This window comes from Astyanax mexicanus, chromosome 17, assembly GCF_023375975.1.
Source record: "Astyanax mexicanus isolate ESR-SI-001 chromosome 17, AstMex3_surface, whole genome shotgun sequence".
Taxonomy (NCBI): Eukaryota; Metazoa; Chordata; class Actinopteri; order Characiformes; family Acestrorhamphidae; genus Astyanax; species Astyanax mexicanus.
Window position 1 is genome coordinate 22,245,902 of NC_064424.1, and position 23,057 is coordinate 22,268,958.

A 23,057-nucleotide genomic window follows, 5' to 3' on the forward strand; every position below is an offset into this window, starting at 1 on the left:
TTAAAAACATGACACAAGGTGACAACATTAATGGCTAGGGCGGAGACAGGACCATGTGCTTGCAGAGCAGATGGGATAGAAAAACAAAACAAGCAAAAAAACCAGCAACAAACAGAGAAGCAGGACAGGAACTGAAAAATATAAGACATAAGGGGCTTAAGGTGTGACATGTTTGGTGTTTATTTTACTTATAAGGTCACTTTCTCCACCCAAATCCTTACAGTGTGTATGTGAAGCACAGACTTCATATCATATTCATATCATCACTGTCCAAAACACAACGTTACAGAAGGAAGATAAAACCTACTTTACTTTTAATGGAAGTCAATGTAAAAACAGTTTTTTTTTCAGATAATTTTGGAGAAATGCTAATGGCCCATTCATCTATAAGTTGCGTATGTTTGCATATGTAGGCTCCTGTGTGTATGCGTACTAACAAATTGGAGATCATCTACATTAGTTTTGGTCTTTTCATGGATAAATGGAAGAATCTGAAAGGCGGCAATTTTGTTAATAGATGACTTTATTTATCACATTCACATAAATCACAACATCAGAATATTCTATGATTCACAACCTCCTGGTCAGAATGTTTTCACTGCAGAAGCGCCCCCCGTCGGCGGGCCCGTTCTGACTATGTAAAGTAGAATGCTTAAAAGCATCAAATATTTTAAACACACCGACCAACTAACCGACTCATATTCTTTAGTACTACTTTAACTACCTGCATGCAAATGTTCAGCCATCTACATGAAACCAGTCGCCAGAAATCTCCAACTGAATACAGCCTGTTTTTTCACATTGTTTACATGGGGAACACGCCTCCCCAACAAAATAGCCTTATAAAATATTATTAATATGTAAAATAACATCATATTACATTATAAAAAATTCACTTACTATCACAGCATCCACAATACAGCACTGAACCACAGATAAAATATCCATAAAGTCCTTTATTTGCCTGCTCACTGCTCCTCAAAAACATGCGTTTAGTTTCAGCGCAGCCGCAACGTAATATTCTCAGGCTACTAGCGACCACACAATGTAATGTTTTCACGTAAAGTTGTACGTGAATACAAAGTTAAGGATGTCCTTTTCTAGATTTTGTGGTTTTCATTGGTCCATAAACAACTATTTTTCTTGAGTGATCGTCTTTTGGACCAATAACGTGAGAGCTGGATCAATCCAATCCAATCAAATCACGTCATAGCCTTTCTCCAGGGTCACCAAAGTGATTGACCCCTATTTCAACCAATAGTCCACCCTTAGACGAAAACACTGGTACGTAATTTGCCCTGATTGTTCTCCTAATGGCTGGGGGTGGGGCATGCCTAACCGCTGTCACCAAAATCCATCTGCTGAACAAAGGTGCGCCCACAGCGCGGATACGTGTGATTTTGTGTCATTTCATCAAAAAAATATTAATATTAGTCTGAAATAGACTTACATTCATTTATTTTATCACAAACAAACAAAAATATTACAAACTGTTGTTGTATAGTGACAGATTTACTTGTGTATTTTTGTATTAGATAAGGTGCACTCTGGAGAACACTTTGGAGACGCCTGGCGGACACCTAATATAATGCAGTGTAACTCTTCAATGCTTTGTGCTATAAATTACAAATTTTGTAATTTGTTTGTCAAGACCCTACTGAATCAGGAAATGTAGAGAATGATTGACTATTCATCACCAACATCCATACACACATTGTAAACTCTAAATATAACAGGCGCTTTTTTTTTTTTACATTTTCCTCTGCATTTGATATTCTCAAATGGAACCTAAATAATGGAAATGAAAGTGTTTAAGTGAATTATTGTTTACTGTTTATGATTACACTGCATTTGACATTTAATAATAAAACATTAAAATTATATTTTGTCTGTATTTGTGAGTTCTTAGAAAAGGAACAGATTGTAATCGCATTAAATCGTATTGAACCGAATCGCATCGTATCGTGACATAATTTGAGGCATCGTACCTTATCGTATCGCTGACTAAAATAATCGTATCGTATCGTAATGAATCTTGTGATTTACACCCCTAGATAATCCTGGCAAAAAATCCACCTGCAGAAAGTGGCAAACCTGCAAATAGATAGCTTACAGTTGTTGTTACATTGTTTGGTTTTTAATGGTTTTTAATGATTTTATCATCAATTTATAGAAGTGTTTCATAAAATTGTTTGATGAAATGGTTTCATAAGTATTTGTATAGGGTGATTGAAAAGGCTCTTTATTTGTTTATCTATTATTATTTGGGTGATTTATTATTTGTTAACTGGAAAGAAAAATAAAACAATAATATGCAGTATGTGGTTGCTACATTCATTCAGGCTTAAAAAAATATTGTAAGTAATCCAAAGTAATCAGATTACGTTACTCACTTGAAGTAATGTAACTGATTACGTTACAAATTACATTTTGAGTGATGTAATCAGTAATCTGTAAGGGATTACATTTTAAAAGTAACCTTCCCAACACTGTGTGCACATATACTGTTTGTCTTTTAAAACAATTTGTTCTTAAAGTGAAAATATTGTGTGTTTATATTACTATATATATATATATATATATATATATATATATATATATACATATATATATATATATATATATATATATATATATATATATATATATATATATATATATATATATATATATTTGATGTCGTGCCTGCCAGTGGTGTTTTTAGTCTGGAAATATTGGATAAAATAACGTTTTGGTTTAACATCCTCAAAGCTTCTCATAAAACACCTGTATGTTTACAAGACAAATAATTAGAGGACCCTGATTTTATAATCACAGCTTAAAACCTGTGGATATTTTTTAAGTGATTATCTTTGCTGTACACTGGCATGTACGCAACTATGTGCTGAACTATAAATGAAAAAGTAGTTTGTTTATTACAGTCTAAAAGATACCACAGCTCGTATATGGAAGAATAAATGTATTTCTCTCACCTCAGTGTCTTCAGTTTATAGTTTGGATCCTGTAGTAAATAATGAAGATAATTCACTCCTGTGTTTCCAGGGTCATTTCCTCTGAGATCCAGCTCTATCAGATGTGATGAGGTGTTGGATTTTAAAGCTGAAGCCAGAACAGCATATCCTTTTTCTGATACACTGCAGTCTGAGAGACTGAAGAAAAGACAAATATTGCCATGTACATTTAAATTGCCATGTACATTTAAATATTGCCATGTACATAACTAAAAAAATATTAAAAATAATGATTATCTTAGTTTAGATCTAGTAAAGCACTAACTTCAGCAACTCAAGTTTGCTGTTTGAGTTTTTTAGCAGATAAGATATCTCTTTCACTCCAGAGTCCCCTAGTTCATTCCCACTCAGATCCAGCTCTATCAGGTGTGAAGGATTAGAACACAGAGCTGCTGATAGAGCAGCACAGCCTTGCCCTGTAATACTGCAGTTATTTAACCTACAAGAGAAGTAAAGGCATAAATCAGAAACAATTATAACTTTGTAATCTTGATCCTTCAGTCTCACCAAAGCATACAGTAATATAAAAACAAAACATCCAGTTACTTAATAGTGTGCATTTTAAAATCTTACTTCAGTATCTTAGTTCTGCAGTGTAAATCCTTTAGTAGATCAGAGAGCTGCTGCACTGCTGAGTCTCCTGTTATTTTCTCACTCAGATTCAATTCTGTTAGCAGTAAAGTGTTTGTTCCTAGAGCTTCAGTCAGAGAATCACAGAAATCCTCTGCAGCAGAGCTGTTCAGCAGCCTGGAGATAAAGAATATTATTACATATTCATTGCCTTTTTATACTGTCCCAGTTTACATTGATCTTTTGTAAGTTGAAAAAAAATACACACATGATGTTTTTAGTTGATTCTAGTCGCAGAAAGGGATTAATTCTATAAAATGAGCTCACCTAATTGTCTTCAGTTTTCTGTGTTGATTATTTAGTAAATTAGAGAGCAGCTTCACTCCTGTGTCTCCAGGATCATTGTCTCTGAGATCCAGCGCTACCAGGTGTGATGAGGGGTTCGATTCCAGAGCTGAAGCCACATCAACATATCCATCCTCTGAGATACAGCAACTATTGAGACTAAAAATAAAATAAAATGGCAGAATATTAAGACAGTGTATTCAGTAGTTCAGTATTTGTAATGGATAATAACACTTTCTTTACCTATTTTATGAATCTTCTGCAATTTGAGATTTTTTTCAGTGTGATGTGTTGTAGGATTCTTCACAACTGACACTCCTTATCTATTACTTACCTGTTACCAAATTTATAAAATCTGTTGTTCTGTGAAATTTGGGAATTCGTGGTGCACTAACTTGTTTTCCACAGATTTCAAATTTCCAGATTTCAAATTTATAGATTTGGACATAATGGACAGTTATTACATAAATTAATTTATGCATGATTGCTGGACGACAGGAATGGAATTCCTCACATTGTTTCAAAGTTTCTGTATTTCCTGGAATTTGATTTTGGATATCTGTTTTAGGATATGTAACCTGACTTCCTCATTTAGAGACTCCTGCTTCAAATTACAGCTGTGATGTCCTAAAAACACACTCTCTACATAATCACATAATTACAGAATATTATCAATACTTAAATGAAGTACATAAACAATGATCAGTGATATTTAAAGACTTCTGTTTATATATGTATAACATTAGTTACAAATGACTAAAAATAAGAAATGTACTTTTGTTTTATTTTTCAATATTTTAATAACATTCTAATATTATTTATATACTATTATTATTTATATTAATATTTATAATTCTCAACATCTAGTTTACATGAGGTTTTAAAATATACTTTTTTGACCCAATTTACTCACCTCAGTTGCTCCAGTCTACAGTGAGGATTCTTCAGTAGATCACAGAGCTTTTGGAGTCCTGATCTGTCTAGTTTGTTCTTGTTCAGATCCAGCTGTTTCAGGTGTGAGGGATTTTTAACCAGAGCAGAAATCAAATCATCACAGTCTCTCTCTGTAATGCTGCCTGTTTTGTAGATTCTGCAGAGGAAGATAAGTCATAACCATAATAAAAAAAACATTTTTTAATTAAAGTTGAATGATTAAACTAATTTAAAAAACAGTTTGAATCTTTTTACTATGGAGTTTGCTTTTTTGTAAATGTTGTTCACAGTCACTGTGGTGTATACTGTTTGTCCTCCCAGTTAAAATAGCAATTCACTCAGCGATACAAGCAAAACTGCTCTTACTGGAGTCCTGTGTTCTGTTCAGGCGGTAGTCACGTCGTTGTGAGGCGGTTTTAGATTTAGGCCACATTTAAAGGGTTACGTAAACAACCAAACCTATATAACTGGATTTGTGGATCTGTAGTGTACACAAAGCTTTGTGAATATTTTGTGAAAGACTATTTGGAAATAAGCAAATCTGATTATGTATCTGAGCAGGACAGGGTGGAGAAACAGCAAAATAACAGGTGCATTATAGGTGTACTATGATGATTATATATAATTGATATAATATTATGCAGTACTATTTATTATTCTTATTGAGTTTCTTTGATTTTACCAAATTGAAAACCTCTGGAATATAATCAAGAGGAAGATGGATGATCACAAGCCACCAAACTAAGCTGAACTCATTGAATTGTTGCACCAGGAGTGGCATAAAGTTATCCAAAAGCAGTATGTAAGACTGGTGGAGGAGAACATGATGCCAAGGTGCATGAAAACTGTGATTAAAAACCAGGGTTATTCCACCAAATATTGATTTCTGAACTCTTAAAACTTTATGAATATGAACTTGTTTTCTTAGCATTGTTTAAGGTGTGAAAGCTCTGCATCTTTTTTGTTATTTTAGCCATTTCTCATTTGCTGCAAATAAATGCTCTAAATGACAATATTTTTATTTGGAATTTGGGAGAAATGTTGTCCGTAGTTTATAGAATAAAACAAAAATGTTAGTTTTACTCAAATATATACATATAAATAGCAAAATCAGAGAAAATGATTCAGAAACTGAAGTGGACTTTTTTTTCCCGGAGCTGTATGCTGTGTTTTATCTTTACTGACCTCATGTAGAAACTCCTGTAATATTCACACTATTGTTATTATACATTACAACATACATTATGTTTTCTGCATCAGGAAATGATCAAAGTAATTCTAATACATGGAGAAACGGCAGTAAAGCATGAGTGCCTAAGATTGTAAATTTTATGTGTTTTAACAGTTTAGTGTGATTTCAATCCAAGCTGGTATTCCACTTATTGTCTGTAATAAAATAAATCTGTGTGTTTTCAGACTATAGATCATTTGTTCATTTGTTCATTAGCCATGTCAGTACAACAAGTAAAGTTAACGTCAATAGACGATCATTTCAGGTTGAATGTTGGTCATGACGTCAGACGACAAAAAATTACATCAAGATAATGTTTAATACTGTTACGTGTCAGCAGGGATAAATCCCAGGCAGTTACATGTGTCATTTTGTGCTCAGCAACAGAGCCCTCTTAAGAATAAATATTGTTAAAAATATTTAGCTATTTAGACATTTTATGATAGTTATGATTTAAATAACAAAGTACTTACATAAGTTTCTTCAGTTTGCAGTGCGGATCCTCCAGCAGAGCAGACAGTGGCTTCACTTTAATCTGTTGTGGTTCAGTTTTACTCAGATTCAGCTCGATTGGCAGTAAAGGGTTTTTCTGCAGATTGTGTTTTAAACAGTTGTAGGCTTCCTCTGCATCATCACTTTTCAGAAGCCTGTAACAGTAATCACATTAATAACTATATATAGTAAATATACACTCATCATCAAAAAAAAGCTTGCAATAATATTTGATCCATAAAGGAAGTGTCAGAGGCAAAGCATATTTAATGCTACATGCCACACATCTCAGCATGGAGTTGTAGACAATCTTAATGGTGATCTGTGATAATCCTTCCCATGTAGCTTGAATTTTGCTAGTATTTCCCACACCCTTGGACTGAATTGAGAAGGAAAAGAGGGGGAACTCAGAGCATTTGGGCAGTAGTTCAGGGCAGCTTCGCTGGAAAAGCATGAAGCTGAAGCTCCCCCACAAGAAGAGATACAGAAAGAAAAAGGAAGAAGGAAAGAAGGAGAAAGATGTGGAGGAGGTGGGTGCAAAGTTTTTTGACACGCAGGTAGACAGGAAGTGACGGTATGTATAGGGAGGAGAGTCGGAGGAGTAAGGGTGTGTCTCAAACTCCCAAAATTAAGTTATTTTCATAACTCCACATTTAAGCAGTATTCTTTTATATTCATATTTTAATATTGCTGTACTTGTAACTATGGGAAGGAGAACACATAATTTTAATCCTCTGTTTGTCCTGTATAAATGTAGTATTGACAATAAAACTTTTTGACTTTCTGTAGATTTGTTATGGTATGTGTATGTGCTCTATCTCTCTCTCTTTCTCTCTCTCTCTCTCTAAAAGAGGATTTCTTGGATGATGTTTTGAATTTACGGGCATCAGGGAGCCCTTATTAAAATGCGGGAGACTCTTTAAACTTCCCTGTCAGGTGGGACCATTGTAATCTTGGGACAAAACAAGTGGCTATAGTATTTAACATTATTTTCATTTGTTACATTCCTACTTTTTTATTTTACATTTAAATGATATAGGCCCATTAAGGGTTGATGGGCTAAAGTCTTTCTTTTTGGATAAGTCAGTTTGTTTTTCCCTTTTTTTTGTTTCCTTGTTGTTTTGTGTTTTGTAAACTTAGCTATAGATTTGTTTATTGTTATTTGTAGTAATGTATTTGTTTTGGTTGATTTATAGTTATATGTGTCACAGAGAGTGATTTTTTTCTATTTTTTTTTTAGTGTAGGTGTTTGAGTTGTGCATTTATTTGTTTAAGGTAGATGCCAGAAGAAGGTGCATATTGATTGTCTACAAAGAGATTTTAAAGGTTTTCTAATAAAAATAATCCCTACTTGTTTTTATACTAAATAAATTTGCATGAACATTTTAAGAGACCTCGGTCTGTTTGCATCTTTTTCTTTAAAGGTAAATTCTGTAGGGAATGAAAGCGAGCGTGTAAAATGGCAACAGCAGTCTAATTTCAAAACACCACAGAGAGTACCCACCCCTCCCCAGCCACAAAGCTACCTCGAATTGCCAAATTCAGCATGATAAATCTACACAAAGTTTAGACTAGTAGGAGAGGCAGAGAACTTAGAGTACAAGCGAGAGGAGAAATACAGCAATTCTAAACTTCTCTTTCACCCATTTTTAGCATTAAATTGACTGTGTTACACGAGGGAGCACTGCATCGGCGGGTACGTACCCCAAGCGAGAGACAGTTCTAAGCTAACCTTGCTAAGCTACCTAGCTTTTTTTTTCATTAAAACACCAGTCCCTAGTAAGCTAACCTAGTGGTGGTGATAAATTACCTGACTAAATTAGCTAGCCAGTTAGCTTACCTGTTCAGGAAAAAAGTAGCAGCTCTGGGTTGGTCTTGTAGTCTTTTTGAGCTCTAAGTCTCCAACTTTTAAACTCACTGCCAATATTCACTCTTTTTATATTTCGTTTTTAGTCACTAAGCTTTTTTGAGACATGCTGAGGCTTTTTAAGCTGTGTAGCAGCTGAGGTTTAACTGAACCAGCCCTGCTAGCTCCTTTGGTGCAGCACCAATAGCTGGTGGTAGGGTGGGTGCTGGCAACCTCGGAGGTAGAGTTAGTGTTAGGGAACGAGCAGCAGATGGAGACAGAGGACAAAACTGACACAAAAAGAGTTACATATTGGTCCTTTAAATTAAAAGCAGTGTGTGGGAAATATTTTATTTATTTTGGTGACAATGGGTGGCATATTCCTTGCGTGGGTAAACCAAGGTGGCGCAGTCAAAAAGTGAATGTTGTACCACCGCACAAGCATTCATTTATGCTCTCTTTTTATTCTCACCTTAGGGTTTTCCTCGTACCCTTAGAGACACAAGTGAAGTAGCTGATAAGATCCTCTCCTGTATTTTCAGGATCGTTTCCTCTGAGATCCAGCTCTATCAGGGGTGATGAGGAGTTTGATTTCAAAGCTGAAGTCAGAGCATCATATCCCTCCCCTGTTACACTGCAACATGAAAGTCTAGAGGGAGAACACATACAGTAGCTTTATTAACACTGAATCAAGTACATCAGCTCTGCTTTAAATGTTTGAAAAGTTTTAAATGCACACTGTTTGTGAGGGAAATCTTAATTCCAGGTGTGTAGTGTGTGTTTTATAGCATGCACTCACACAAGTCTCTGCAGTTTACTGTACTGACTGGTCAGTAATGTACAAATATGCTTCACGCCAGAGTTTCCTAGATTATTATCACTTAGATCCAGCTCGATCAGATGAGAAGGATTAGAACAAAGAGCTGCTGAGAGTGATTCACAGCCTTTCTCTGTAATACTGCAGTTATTCAGCCTGCAAACGGAAAATTATACACACAAAAAATGACTTTTACCCATAAATAACAAAACATTGAACAGTAAAATCTTTAAATATATTTATAAATTATTAATCATGTTAAATATAAATACAATGCAATACATACCTGACTATCTGAGTTCTGCAGTGTAAATCCTTCAGTAGATCAGAGAGCTGCTTCGCTTCTGATTCTCCTTTTATTTTTCTACTCAGATCAAGTTTTGTCAGCAGTAAAGGGTTTGTCTGTAGAATTTTGCTCAGAGAAGCACATATTTTCTCTGCAGCAGGACTTTTCAACAGCCTGAAACACAAAGTTTCACAAACAATTTGTTGTAAAATACATCAAAATTTAATGCATTAAACCAGGATGCAAATTAATAGTTTCTAATGTACCCATAACAAACTTGTATCAACATTCAATTTACAGTAACAAAAAGCAATAGTCTGTGACAAAAGAAAGATCACTGGTAAACACAAAATGATTAAGGTCAGTGTCCGTAAGAAGTATTCACAAGTAATACGGCATACCTGGCTTACTTTTTGAAATGTCAAGTTTAACATATATTTAGTACCAGCATGATCTTATGATTTGCATACAAAGTCTCTTAAAATGGAGCCACATGCATCTATATTCTGTGATTTTTGGTTTAAAAAAGATGTGTAGATATAATAGCTGTGCTCGTACATTGAATGTGCAGCTAGTCTGCATTTATATTTAAAGTAGCTTGCTTTTAAAGAGCAGAAACTAAGGATTTTACAACTGACAAGCTCATAAATCACATTTCTTAAAATATGTACCTTAGTATGATGAGGTTGTACTTCTTTTCTTCTTTTAGATCAGTAAGCAGCTTTACTCCTTTATCTCCAGGATCATTCCCTCTTAGATCTAGCTCCATCAGTGGTGATGTGGGGTTTGATTTCAGAGCTGATGCTAGAGCAGAATATCCTTTCTCTGATATACTGCAGTCTGAGAGACTGTAGAGAAAAATAAACTGAATAAACAACCTGCACTGAAAATGCACTTAGCTATTAATTTAGATTCACTGAAAACTAACTTTAGCTTTTTCATTTTTCCTTCAGAATTCTTTAGTAGCTGAGAAATTGTCTCCACTCCAGAGTTTCCTACTTTACTTCCACTCAGATCCAGCTCTACCAGGTGTGAAGGATTCGAACAAAGAGCTGATAACAGAGCTGCACACTCTTCCTCTGTAATCCTGCTGTCCTTCAGCCTGCAGATGAAATACAACATGTCCTTAATTATTTCAACAGATTGATTACAATATTTTTTCACAATCTAAATCTTGATTAGAGCATAACAAACTAACAAAGCAATTACAGTAATACATTTTCGTAAAAAGAACACTGTTCTGTCAATCTACATAATAAAGAAACTAAATTAACACTATAGTACCAATACTTATAATACTATACACTTTTAAATATTGATAAAAAACAATCAATTACTTTATTTTCTCTGTTCTGCAGTGTGGATCCTTCAGCAGATCAGGGAGTTGCTTGATTCCTGAATCTCCTTGTAATTTTCCACTCAGATCCAGATCTCTCAGCAGTAAGGGGTTTATTCCTAGAACTTTAGTCAGAGAAGCACAGACTTCTTCTGCAGCAGAGCTTTTTAACAACCTGCAAATTAAAAAAAAAAATGTAAAATCATCACCTCACTGTTGTTTTCAAATTTTATAATGATCATGTGGTTAAAAAAACGTGTTATTGTTAATTTTATCGTAAATGTGTTATTCTGATTCTATTAAATTCAGTGAAGCAAGCATCACCACTGAATATCATATAACATTTAACTTTTTGTTATGTAAGGGACATCATAGTAATCAAACAGATTCTAAATGAGTTTTGAGGAAAATACAGACACATTAGGCTTAATTAGTCTGAGCACATATAATCACTTTATATGACTATCTTTATGTACCCTAATATTCAAACAAGGTTCATAAATAAATATGCAGAATGAATGTGTGTTTAAAGGCTGATCTATATTTCTGTGACAATAATATCATCCCCTAGAACTGCCAAAGCATGTTCTCCTTAGGTTGCATCCTGTTACAGTATACTGTACCAGTTAATACCTGTTTTTCAGCTGTTATAGTTTATTTATTTAGAGTTTCTTTAGCTGTCGATGACTTTAAATAGTAAAAAAAAACAATACATTCTGCATTAAAACAAGTAAAATAAAAGTTCACCTAAGAGTTTTTAGTTTACAGTCCGGGTCAGTGATTAGCTCCACCCCTGTGTTTCCAGGGTTGTTTCCTCGGAGATCAAACTCTCTCAGGGAGGATGATGGATTTGATTTCAGAGCTGAAGCCAGAGCAGCATATCCTTCCTCTGCGATACAGCAACCACTGAGACTGAAAATAAAACAGATTTCCTAAATCTTGAGTGTGAAAATATACTGTTGGCTGGGTGTAAGATAGCAATGAGATTGTTCCTTTCTGCTACTATCCACTACACTAATGAGCAGTTAGAAGTTATTTTGAGAGGTTTTTTTTTTTTACACAACCACCAACTGTTGCTAAGACTAGTAACAATATTAGATCGCTCTTGTAGCAAAAGCTTATGGAATATGGCATTAATGTTTTACTGATGTCTAAGTGGATGATTTTTATCACAGACCATGGCGCTAACATGATTGTTGCTTTGTGTTTTTTAACCATACTAAGCTGTAACATGCACATTTTGAACACTGTTCTGTCCAGAGCCTTCTCCCCTTCTGTAAGGGAAGGTTTAACCTTAGTTTGTGTGACTTTATAAAACAGCATCACTGGAACCAGTGCTCTACAAGTTTGAGTTACTGTCTAGAAGAACTATTGTGTAGAGGAACTAATGTAAATAATTGTTTATGAAATTGGGCTTTCAGTGTACAGTGTATGCTTCAAGTATTCAGTGTACACTTGGGCAAATCTGTTGATGTGGAACTTATATATATATATATATATATATATATATATATATATATATATATATATATATATATATATATATACACTTCAATGTTTATCTTAATTGTTCAAGACTTCTGAAAAGAGCTTGGACTCTTTGATTTGCTGTGATTGACCTTTACTTTTTTTGTTTACTTTTTACTTGGTCCTGGATGATGGATTTGACTGTGTTATATCTGCCTGCCTGCATTTTGACCTCTGCCTGCTCTGACCGTGAATTTAGTAGAAGCCCTGGTAAAAACCCTCTGCACGTTCAGCCTGCATCAACTCTTCTGTTACACAGAGAAGTAAGGTGTCCAGATGTTATCACCAAGCAAAAATTGAAAAAACTACCCTTGGTTAAGTAAAAACAAGCAATTTCATTAAAAATATAACCAAGTGGAAGATAATTTACAAGAAATAATGACATTATTTAATCATTATTAAAATATTTTTTTATTTTATACTTTATTTATTTTTGTTATAAAATGTGGTAAATGTAGCCCAATTTACTTACTTTTTACTTCTAATACAGACTTACTGAGATCTCACCACATATGTGTGTAATACTCTTCTATAAGATTGTCAGTTACAGATAAATAAATATTACTCACCTTAGTTTCTCCAGTTTACAATGAGAATTCTTCAGTAGATCACAGAGCTTTAGGAGTCCTTTGATATCTAGTTTATTTTCATTCAGATTCAGCTCTATCAGGTGTGAGGGATTGATAATCAGAGCAGAAATCAGATCAGTACAGTCTGTCTCTCTAATACTGCCAGCTTTATACATCCTGCAGAGAGAGATAAAGAGAGGTAGTCAGGAGCATCAGTGTAACAGCTCTATACAGCACCTGTGTTTCAGGAGGGAATTAATCTCAACTTCTTACATTATCAGTTCATATCTGACATATTTCAAAGCCTGATTTATTTCCTTTTTTTCCACATTTACACAGCAAATATGAAAATACTACAAGAACCTTTCTGTGAAGCAGCTGTTTTTTTCAGCTTTTACATTTCTAGCAGCATCCCAACATTTCCTGAGGTGAGCTGATTGTCCGAAATGTAACTAGTGTGAATATGGAATGGACACTAACACTTGTTAACAGCTAGAAATGGCAGTTTAATAGTTGAATAATGTGTGTATACCTACAGTTATCAGATGCTACAGTTATCAGATAATAAAACTTCTTACGTGAGTTTCCTCAGTCTGCAATGTGGATCCTCCAGTAGCTCAGACATCTGCTTCACTGTTATCTTATTTGGGTCAATCTTACTCAGATCCAACTTTCTCTGCACTAAGGGGTCTTCGTCCAGTCTGCGTTTAAGATGAGTGTAGGCTTCCTCTGCAGCATCACTTTTCAGCAGCCTATAGGGAAAAGAACAGTACAATTATATTAATAACCTTATCAAAAGAAAAGGACATTTAAATGTATTAATGATCAACCTCATTGTATTTGTTTCAGCAAGCTGTCTTCCTCTCTCTTATTACTCCTCCTTCTCTGGACAAGTGTGTGTTTAAATCTTTGATTCATAACTTTTAGTAGATAGAATATTATAATAATTCAAAACCGTGAATTAAATAACTTGCAGGTACCTCTCTCAGGTAAGTAAATTGTTAAAAAGTAAAAAATTGAAATGTAGAAATAGAGAACTGAAAATGTATTAATTTATCTACACAAAATATTTGTTTCTGACCTTAGTTTTTTCTGATTGCAATACTGTTTCACAAACAAGTCAACAAGCAGCTCCACTCCTCTGTCTCCAGGATCATTCCCTCTGAGATCCAGCTCTCCTAAACGTGAAGAGGCATTTGAGCTCAGAGCTGAAACCAAAGCTTTATAGCCATCCTCCCTTACACAACAATATGAAAGCCTAGAGAAAAAAACACAATTAAACACATTATGATTAATAAAGCATTTTAGCCATACAAAAAGCTGAGGCTTCAGAAGCACATAAATGTGTACATATGTACATTATATGGAGCTCACAGAAATGTTTTGTTTTAATAGGTTCCTTCAAAACCACGGCATAGAATTAAACTGAAGGATCAGGAGTTATGATGCAAAGTTGTCAATGCTCTTCTGACTCAATAACTGCAGTGTTTAAAACCTCCTCTGACTTAAACATCAGCACAAAAACTGCCAGAAACTTCATAGAATAAACTTCTATGGTTGAGCCCCTGCAAACCTTAGATCACCAAGCACAGTGTCAAGCATCCGAAGGTGTGAAGCACACTGCCACTAGAATCTGGAGCAGGGTACCATATTTTTTTGCAGAATAAGGTGTACTTAAAACTTTCCCCATAACTTGACAATGTGTCTTATAATCCGGTGCACCTTATGTATGTATTTTACTGGTCAGGTTGTAAAGAGCAGTAAAGTCACTCCTCTGAAATACATCGTTATAAAGGAGTTTCAGTAAAGTTTCTCCAGCATTGTGGCTGGAGCATTATTAGCATTAGCTGCTAACAGCAACGCTACCTCTTTAGCTGTTCAGAGGTGAGCATATCAGACTGTAGTCTGCGTGTTTAGCGTGTTAAAAAAAGTGGGATAAACTGCTAGTGCTCCCAAAAAGACACTGCCATTCATATGCTAATTAAACACAGCTCTGCTCCCTGACAAGTGATCTAAGTATTTTACACTTCATATCAGATTTTACCTCAGAGTCTCCAGTTTACACAGAGGATCTTTCAGAGCCATGCAGAGTTTTTTCACTCCTGAATCCTGCAGGTTGTTATTGCTCAGGTCAAGTTCTACCAGAGAGGATGAGGTAAGAATTGAAGCTAAAGCAAAACAGCTTTCTTCTGTTAGATCATCATCGTTGTTCCTAAAAACACATGATGACAGAAAGTTTAAACATTTTTAAACATACAGACTGTACAATACACAGACTTTAGAAAATAACTAATATTACACAATATTTTTAATATTTTTTTTTATAAAAAACTCCCATCATAGTGTACGCAGATTAACAAACTAACTAACAAACATTTAAATAGTTAGAGCAATATTTGAGATTTATATTCAAGATTTAAAGAGTTTATTTTCATGTGCACATTAAGAATCAAGTTTCCTCGTACAATGAAATTCTTTCTTTGCTAGTCGCCAAGTATGCCATATAAAGATAACAGTAGAAAGTATTCAATAAAGCAAGAAATAAACTAACTAAATATAACTATTAAATTGGTGTTAAATTTACATCCAGGATGGAAATATTTACATGATGTACAGGATATATTTACATATCAACAGCAGTGAAATATGAAAAAAGTGCATGTGTATTTTGCAATAAAGAGAACATGTGCCTCTGAGAAATGTCCTTGACATGTAAATGTGTAGAGGGTTAGGTGCTGGGTTGATTTGGGGTAGGTTTAAGAGTCTGGTAGCAGTGGGGAAGGAGGAGTTATTTAGCCTGGTGGTCTTGCATTTCACACTTCTATACCTCCAGCCTGAAGGCAGAAGTGTGAACAGTCCATGCTGGGGGTGGGTAGAGTAGAGCAGAGGATGGAGGCAGCTCTCCTGAGGACTGAGGTGATAGATGCTCGGCAGAGGGAAGTGAAGTCCTGATGATCTCTGCTGTCTTTACCATTCTCTGCAGGCGTGTACAGTCCATCACAGTAGTGTTGCCGTACCACACGGTGATACGGTTGGTCAAGAGGCTCTCAATGACACAGTGGCTGATGAGGTCTCCTCTCCTTCCTTATGTCAGCTCCATTGTCTTGTCTGTGTTGAAGGCGAGGTTTTTGTCCTCAGACCATGATGACAGTCTTGTCACCTCCCCCCGGCCTGTGAGGTTGTTTGAACTATAATGAACGATAATAAAAATATATAATGCTTCTCTGTTGAACTTTAGTTTACACACCTCTCTTGTCTCTCTGTCGTGCTCGGCGTCAATTTAGTTTCAGCCCGTTATCGTTTTCCTGTCCTGTCTTGGGCTCCCTACCTCCTCATAAGGCGTTTTTTTGCCGGCTGTGTCACAATTCACTAGCAGGGGCAGCGGTTGTGTATTGGACCACAATTTTGACGACACGAGTTCAATCCCGCATGAGGAGCGGTGTGTTTATTTATTTATTTTTTTTCTTTTCTTCTTGGGTTTACCTGCTTCATTTTCCAAAAACAGATTTTTTTTGGTGGCCCGCCACGTAATGGCTTGGAAAATATCTGGCCCGTGGCCAAAATTAATTGACGACCCCTGGTGTAGAGGATAGTGCTAAAGACACATCCTTGGGGGTGCCTGTGTAAGTGGTGATACTGGTTGAAGTCTTATCTCCAATCCTGACAGACTGAGGCCTGCCAGTCAGGAAATCCAAAGCCAGTTACAAAGGGTGGGGTGCAGGCAGAGTATGGACAATTTGTTTGTGACTTTGTGAGGAACGACCGAATTAAAGGCAGAACTGTAGTCCACAAAGAGCATCCTGATGTAGGAGTCTTTGTTTTCCAGGTGGGAGAGGGAGTATTGGATGGCAGCAGCGGTAGCGTCCAAGGTGGATCTGTTGGGATGATAGGTACTGCAGGGGGTCCAGAGTTAGCCCATGGGGGAGTGGCTAAAAACACAGCAGTAAATTCCCGCTTAAGATAACAGAGATGACATTTTAGCCTAGGAACTCCATGTCTGGTGAACAGTGCTTATAAGTGGTCTGTATGTCTCCACACCACGCATTGTTTACAAACTCACACTCACCTCCCCCTTTAGCCTTTCTGGAGTCAGTGTGTGTAGAGTGAGTCTCTAGCTAAATAACGCTGTCCGGTACTTTTGAAAGCCATGTCTGAAAATAAGAGTGCAGCACTCTCTTAATTTCCGCTGTGATGTAATCCTTGCTCTCAGTTTGTCCAGTTTAGCTAGCAGGAGGCTGGGCAGTGGTGGTCGGCTAGCGCGAGCCTTTAGCTTAGCATGTAGCCCTCCCCTCCAGCCTCGCCTGCATTGCCGCATCTGAAGCATTCTCCTGGGGTCAGCGCCTTCGCTTGGGGTCAGTGTCGCTGAGTCTTTCTAGCGGCGGTGGTGGTGGCTGTGGGAGCGAACAATGAGTTTCAGCTCTGGTGGATGTCCAACAGAGTTTGTCTGTCATATACTAGCAGTGAGCAAGCGTTTCAATTCTATGTACCACAGACCAGCAAAAACAATAAAAAATACAGCTGCTACTGTTTACTTCACAGTTACATATATGGGTCAGAAAGGCTTCAAGGGAGGCGATGAATTTAACACATTGTTTTCTGTGATTAATAAATTTGGCAGGCCAAATTAAAACCAATCAGAATGCTCACTTGAGTTTCCTCAGTTTGCAGTGTGTGTCCTGCAGTAAATCACACAGTAGTTTCACTCTGGAATCTCCTGAAAGTCCTGCTGGATTCCTGCTCAGGTTCAGCTCTGTCTGCAGCAAGAGATTCACTCCCAGATCTGCAGAAAGAGAAGCACAGGCTTCCTCTGCAGCAGAAGTCTTCAAAAACCTGCAAAAAGAGGAGAACACACTCATATTACTAACACACCTCACCTGCGCCTAATTCTGCTCCCAGATACATATTTTCAATGTTCTTACACTACTGAGAAATATATTTTTATATTCAACACTGATACAATACTAATGTGCACTACACTTGAGTGTCTACATGCTATTTTTCATGATGGAATTCAATTATTTCCTTTGTATTCATTACCATATAGAATGTACATTGTAAGAGATACAGAATCATAAAAATATAATAAAAGACATTTACTTATCAATGGTAAGTAATAAGTTATAATTCTGTAATGTCAGTTAAAGACTTAGCATAGCCAATTCCACCTGTTGTAGTTTTTATTTACTTTACATGACTTAAGCAAATAAGCATCAATGCAAAACAGCCAAAAAAACAAGTATTTTTTTCAAATGTAAAAAATATAAAAAAAAGAATGTTCTACCAAAAAGACGTGTTTTGTTTAAGAAGTAGGAAACATTAGTAAGTAATCAATCATCTCTTTTTAGGGGGAATGCCAGTACTGGTTTAGTGTGATAAAGCCACAAATGTGTAATTATTATCAGGACATAATTATTGTAGTTGTAAAATTTATTTACCTGATATTTTATGCCTTTATTGGTGTATTAATTAGTGTTGTATTACTTAGTGCTCTTGATGGAGTAATAATAACCTGTTTATTCATAATAAATAATTTACTCTTTTCATAGCTTTAACCTAAATATCTTCTGTTATTTTATGTTGTAGTTATTGGATTTGGTCATTTTTCAGTAGTTTTTGTATCATGCAGTGAGATGCATCAACCAAATGTTTCTCTCACCTCACTGTCTTCAGTTTACAATTTGGTTCCTTCAGTAAGTCAGTAAATTTCTTCACTCCTGTATTTCCAGGATCATTGTCTCTGAGATCCAGCTCTACCAGTGATGAGTTTGATTTCAGAGCTGAAACCAGATCAGCATATCCTTCCTCTGTTACACTACAGTCTGAGATACTGAAGAAAGGAGAAATCTTACAGTTAAAATATAATTTATAATTTTCAATGTATCCTTTTCATAATGATTTACACACTAACTTTAGTTTTGTCAGTTTCCACTCTGACATCTTCAGTAGGTCAGACATCTTCTTCACTCCAGAGTTTCCCAGTTTATTCCCACTCAGATCTAATTCTTTCAGGTGTGAGGGATTTATGCGAAATGCTTTTTCCAGATCAGCACAGTCTTTTTCTGTAAAACCATTGTTATTTAACCTGCAGTGAAAACAAAAAAGCAGTCATTTCTTCCATTAAGTCATTGTTTTCAACAGTATATATTTTAGATTATTTTAGATATTTTAAAATTTATGTTTGAGTTACAGTTCACTATTATATTCATAATGAATCAAATCTTCTATAGACGCTTACACATACAAGAACTTCATACACTGTGTATTAAAGTACACTGAGTTACACTGAGTGCTGTTTTTTTTTTTGTGAAATCTAGCATAAGAAACATACTGACTTTAGTTTTTTAGTTCTGCAGTGTGAATCTTCCAGTAGATCGGAGAGCTGCTTCATTCCCAAATCTCCTTTTATTTTTCCACTCAGATCCAGCTCTGGAAGGAGTAACGGGTTCTTTCCTAGAATTTTAGTCAGATAATCACAAGCTTCCTGTGCAGCAGCAGTTTTTAACAGTCTGCAGAGGAAGAAATAATGTATTAGTATAACCAATTAAAGTTAGCAATTATTTTTAATGTCTGTGTTTGTGTGTGTGTGTGTTTGTCTGTAAACAGTGTAATGTGACTAGTAGATGATATAGATATTCGGTTATATGAGAGTAAAAATTAAAATGTAAAAGGGTGACAAAATGTAAAGTGTGACAAATCATGACAAATATTTCCAATTAACTCATTTATCTAATAAACAACAAAAAATATTGAAAGATAAATATTTTTAAAATGGAGAAAAATAATAACCTAAACTGAACTGTGCGTTCTTGCTGTCAAAGTGTGCGGGCAGGACATTTACACAAACAGCAATGTTATTTTATGTTAACATTTGTTATGCTATTTTGTATTCTGTTCATTGTTGATGTAAAAGTTGGGTTTGTGTGCTGCTGTATGTCGTGTTGAGAACTGTGCACCTGTGTAATCAAGATAGCAATGATGTTTGATGTATGCCTAGGTTGTTTTCAGCCAGTGGTGCACATGTGTTTTAAGTTGTCAAGATATTGTAGCAATTTGCCAGAAATGTACCTGAAACAAGGCAGGTGCAATGCATGAAATTTGACTGATAGAGGTATGTAAGGTAGCAATACCTGTAAGATTGGGCCCTACGAGTCAGATCTCTCTAAAACTGGTAATATGTGGTCTGAGTGGCACTGTCACTATGATCTGAGCAGCATCAGTTTGAATCCTGTTTGAAATGGTAATGTCATTACACTGAAATGTTTAATACATAAATGTATTATTATTATTGTTGTTTTTGTTGTAATTTGAACTTAAATATTTTCATGTAGCTAGCTATACAGCTCACTTCCAAATTTCACAGCTGTAGCTGGAACACAATATTTTCTGAATATTATGGTTTGTTTAACCAACAAAAAAACTGTATGTAAGTTTAGACTTTGTCAGTTACATTTGAATTTAAGTTTTAAGTGAGTTTAATTGTAGTGCCCATTTTAGTCGGTTTGTGATAAGTGTGCTATTAGATCAAGCTTATTCATCTTTTGTTGATTATCATGGTGTGTTTTTATGAGCCTGCACCAGATACACATGCAGAAAGAGGCAGATTTTCTTTGTTTTCTTACTGCTTGTGTAGAATCTTTAGCCTGACAAAGGTGAGTCAGAATTGATTTTACATATAATAAATTGAGATAAATTAGCTATACTTTAAAAATGAGTAGAAAGTAAACTTTTTTTAAACTGTTACATGAAGATTTCATAAACAGATCTGCAAACAAGCAGTGTGCTTTAAAAGAGTATCACCTTAGTATCATCAAACTACAGTCTGGATCCTCTATCAGAGCAGTAAGAAGTTCTACTCCTTTTTCTCCAGAGTCGTTACCACGGACATCCAGCTCTTCCAAGTGTGATGAGGATTTTAAAGCTGAAGCCAGATCAGTATATCCTTCTTCAGAAATGCAGCAAAAACTGAGACTGAGTGCAGAGAAAAAAATCAGAAATTCAAGCAAGCTATGGTTTTAATTGTATTTTGTCTCTTATTTGCCATTGCTAAATCACTATTTCTAAAATAAGAACATATTGATGTGTTCCTGACTTTTCTGTGGTTTTATTTAGGATATGGGATATGTACTGATCCTGGTTGCCTGTTTATTGTTGTTTTGAATTACAACTATATCTAAGTTCCATATACCAGACAATATATTTATTGTACAGTAATATGCAAACATCTGAGACCATCTTTTAATTTTGACCAACAAAAGAAGATTATGCTTCACACTTGGTCTAGATGTTAAAACATTCAAGAATTTATATATGTCCTTCCACTGTAAGAAGCTCCGGGACACATATAGTTTACTTTGGCTTTTTTCTTACAGTTTAAAGTCTATGCATTATCTAGAAGTTTAAATATTAGAAATGCCTTTATTTAGAGATTAGGAGCAACTGATCATGTGGTAAATTATTATTATTTTTTATAACAAACATTTGCATAACAAAGTTGTGTTGTATTGTTTATAGAATGATCTACTAACATTTCAACAATGTACTGAAAAACATACAAAAACTTTACTTACATTAGTTTTTCTAGTAGGCAGTTTGGATTCTGCAGGAGATCAGTGATGTGCTTAATACCTGAATCTCCTAGTCTATTATTACTCAGTTCCAGCTCTCTTATATGTGAGGGGTTTGATTTCAGAGCTGAACACAGAGACGCACTGCCTTCATCAGTTATATTACAATCACACAACCTGTAGAGAGAAGAAACTGTTTCACTATAATTAAAAAAAATAATACAATTTCTCTAACACTAAATATTCAACAGTACAGATTTAATATTAGGATTTCATATTATTATTATATCATCAAAAAGTGCAACATACAGAAGTTTTGCCAATTTGAACTGTGGATTCTCCAGCAGACCACAAAGCTGTTTCACTCCACAGTTTCCCATTTGATTTCCACTCAGATTCAGCTCTATCAGATGTGAAGGATTTGAACAAAGAGCTGCTGATAAATCAGTACAGGCTTTCTCTGTAATACTGCAACTCTTTAACCTGCAGAGAGTGAGATGAGAGTTTAGTTATTGGATAACACAAATACTGTAAACATCTTAGACATGTAACCATTAGCAAATGTACATTTTGAAAGCTATGTAAAAATATTTATGCTAAATGTTTTCAAGCACCAAACATCAACATCTATTTCAGTTCAAAAAACTGAAAATACTAACTTAAGTTTTTTAGGTCTGCAGTGGGAATCTTTTAGTAGACCAGACAGCTGCTTCATTCCTAAGTCTCTGAAAATTCTTCCACTTATATCCAACTCTGTCAGCAGTAAGGGGTTTGTTCCTAGAACTTTAACAAGGAAATGGAAGGCTTGCTCTGCAGCATCATGTTTTAGCAACCTGTAGAGAGAGAACCCAAGGTACACAAATATAGCAAGGAAAAATGCAATAAAATAATTTTGTGCAGTCAAGATTTTAATTAATTACTGAAAATCAAATAAGGTATTTTTTTTTTCAAATATGACAGTTTATGTAATATATATATATATATACGACAACCTAGGTCTAATTTATTAATCTAGATACACAACATATATACAAGGGTAAAACTTTTTTTAAAACCCCACAAGAAAATAGTATTACAGATTAAATGTGAACCATATATTGGTACTATAATTCTCACCTCAGTGTCTTCAGTTTACAGTCTGGTTCTTTTTGTAAATCAGTGATCAGTTTCACTCCTGTGTCTCCAGGATCGTTCCCTCTGAGATCCAGCTTTGTTAAGTTTGATAAAGGGTTTGATTTCAGAGCTGAAGCCAGAGCAGCATATCCTTCCTCTGTGATGTTATTATCACTGACACTGTAAAAAAAAGTTTAATTTTAATAATAAAATTATATCTTAAATATTTATTTTGTATTTGTGAGTTCATTACTGTTTATATATTTACTTATAGTTTGCTTACAAACAAATAACAAATTCTTTAGCCCCTTTGTTTGAGAATGCAGAGTAGAGCTGTTGATGCATCATTTAGCCAAAAGCTTAGCGTTAAGTAGAAACAACATTTGAATTCACTTTAATAAAGTAAACTAGTAATTT

At 35.1% G+C, this 23,057-nt stretch overlaps 1 protein-coding gene across 1 annotated transcript in view; it reads right to left on the bottom strand.

The window, feature by feature from the left end:
- Positions 1 to 3,580: 3,580 nt before the first annotated feature.
- LOC125782469 (NACHT, LRR and PYD domains-containing protein 12-like) overlaps positions 3,581 to 23,057 on the bottom strand; it is a 52,330-nt gene continuing 32,853 nt past the window's right edge. Inside the window, exons 4-22 of the mRNA XM_049466661.1 lie at positions 21,531 to 21,704; positions 18,872 to 19,045; positions 18,620 to 18,790; positions 17,611 to 17,793; positions 15,008 to 15,175; positions 14,045 to 14,221; positions 13,542 to 13,715; positions 12,964 to 13,140; positions 11,615 to 11,779; positions 10,869 to 11,042; positions 10,460 to 10,633; positions 10,203 to 10,379; positions 9,532 to 9,705; positions 9,228 to 9,401; positions 8,901 to 9,077; positions 6,564 to 6,737; positions 4,840 to 5,016; positions 3,909 to 4,085; positions 3,581 to 3,758 (exon numbers count right to left, since the gene is read on the bottom strand). Of these exons, the coding sequence (XP_049322618.1) occupies positions 3,581 to 3,758; positions 3,909 to 4,085; positions 4,840 to 5,016; positions 6,564 to 6,737; positions 8,901 to 9,077; positions 9,228 to 9,401; positions 9,532 to 9,705; positions 10,203 to 10,379; positions 10,460 to 10,633; positions 10,869 to 11,042; positions 11,615 to 11,779; positions 12,964 to 13,140; positions 13,542 to 13,715; positions 14,045 to 14,221; positions 15,008 to 15,175; positions 17,611 to 17,793; positions 18,620 to 18,790; positions 18,872 to 19,045; positions 21,531 to 21,704 (3,319 nt within the window). The remainder of the gene's footprint in view (positions 3,759 to 3,908; positions 4,086 to 4,839; positions 5,017 to 6,563; positions 6,738 to 8,900; positions 9,078 to 9,227; positions 9,402 to 9,531; positions 9,706 to 10,202; positions 10,380 to 10,459; positions 10,634 to 10,868; positions 11,043 to 11,614; positions 11,780 to 12,963; positions 13,141 to 13,541; positions 13,716 to 14,044; positions 14,222 to 15,007; positions 15,176 to 17,610; positions 17,794 to 18,619; positions 18,791 to 18,871; positions 19,046 to 21,530; positions 21,705 to 23,057) is intronic.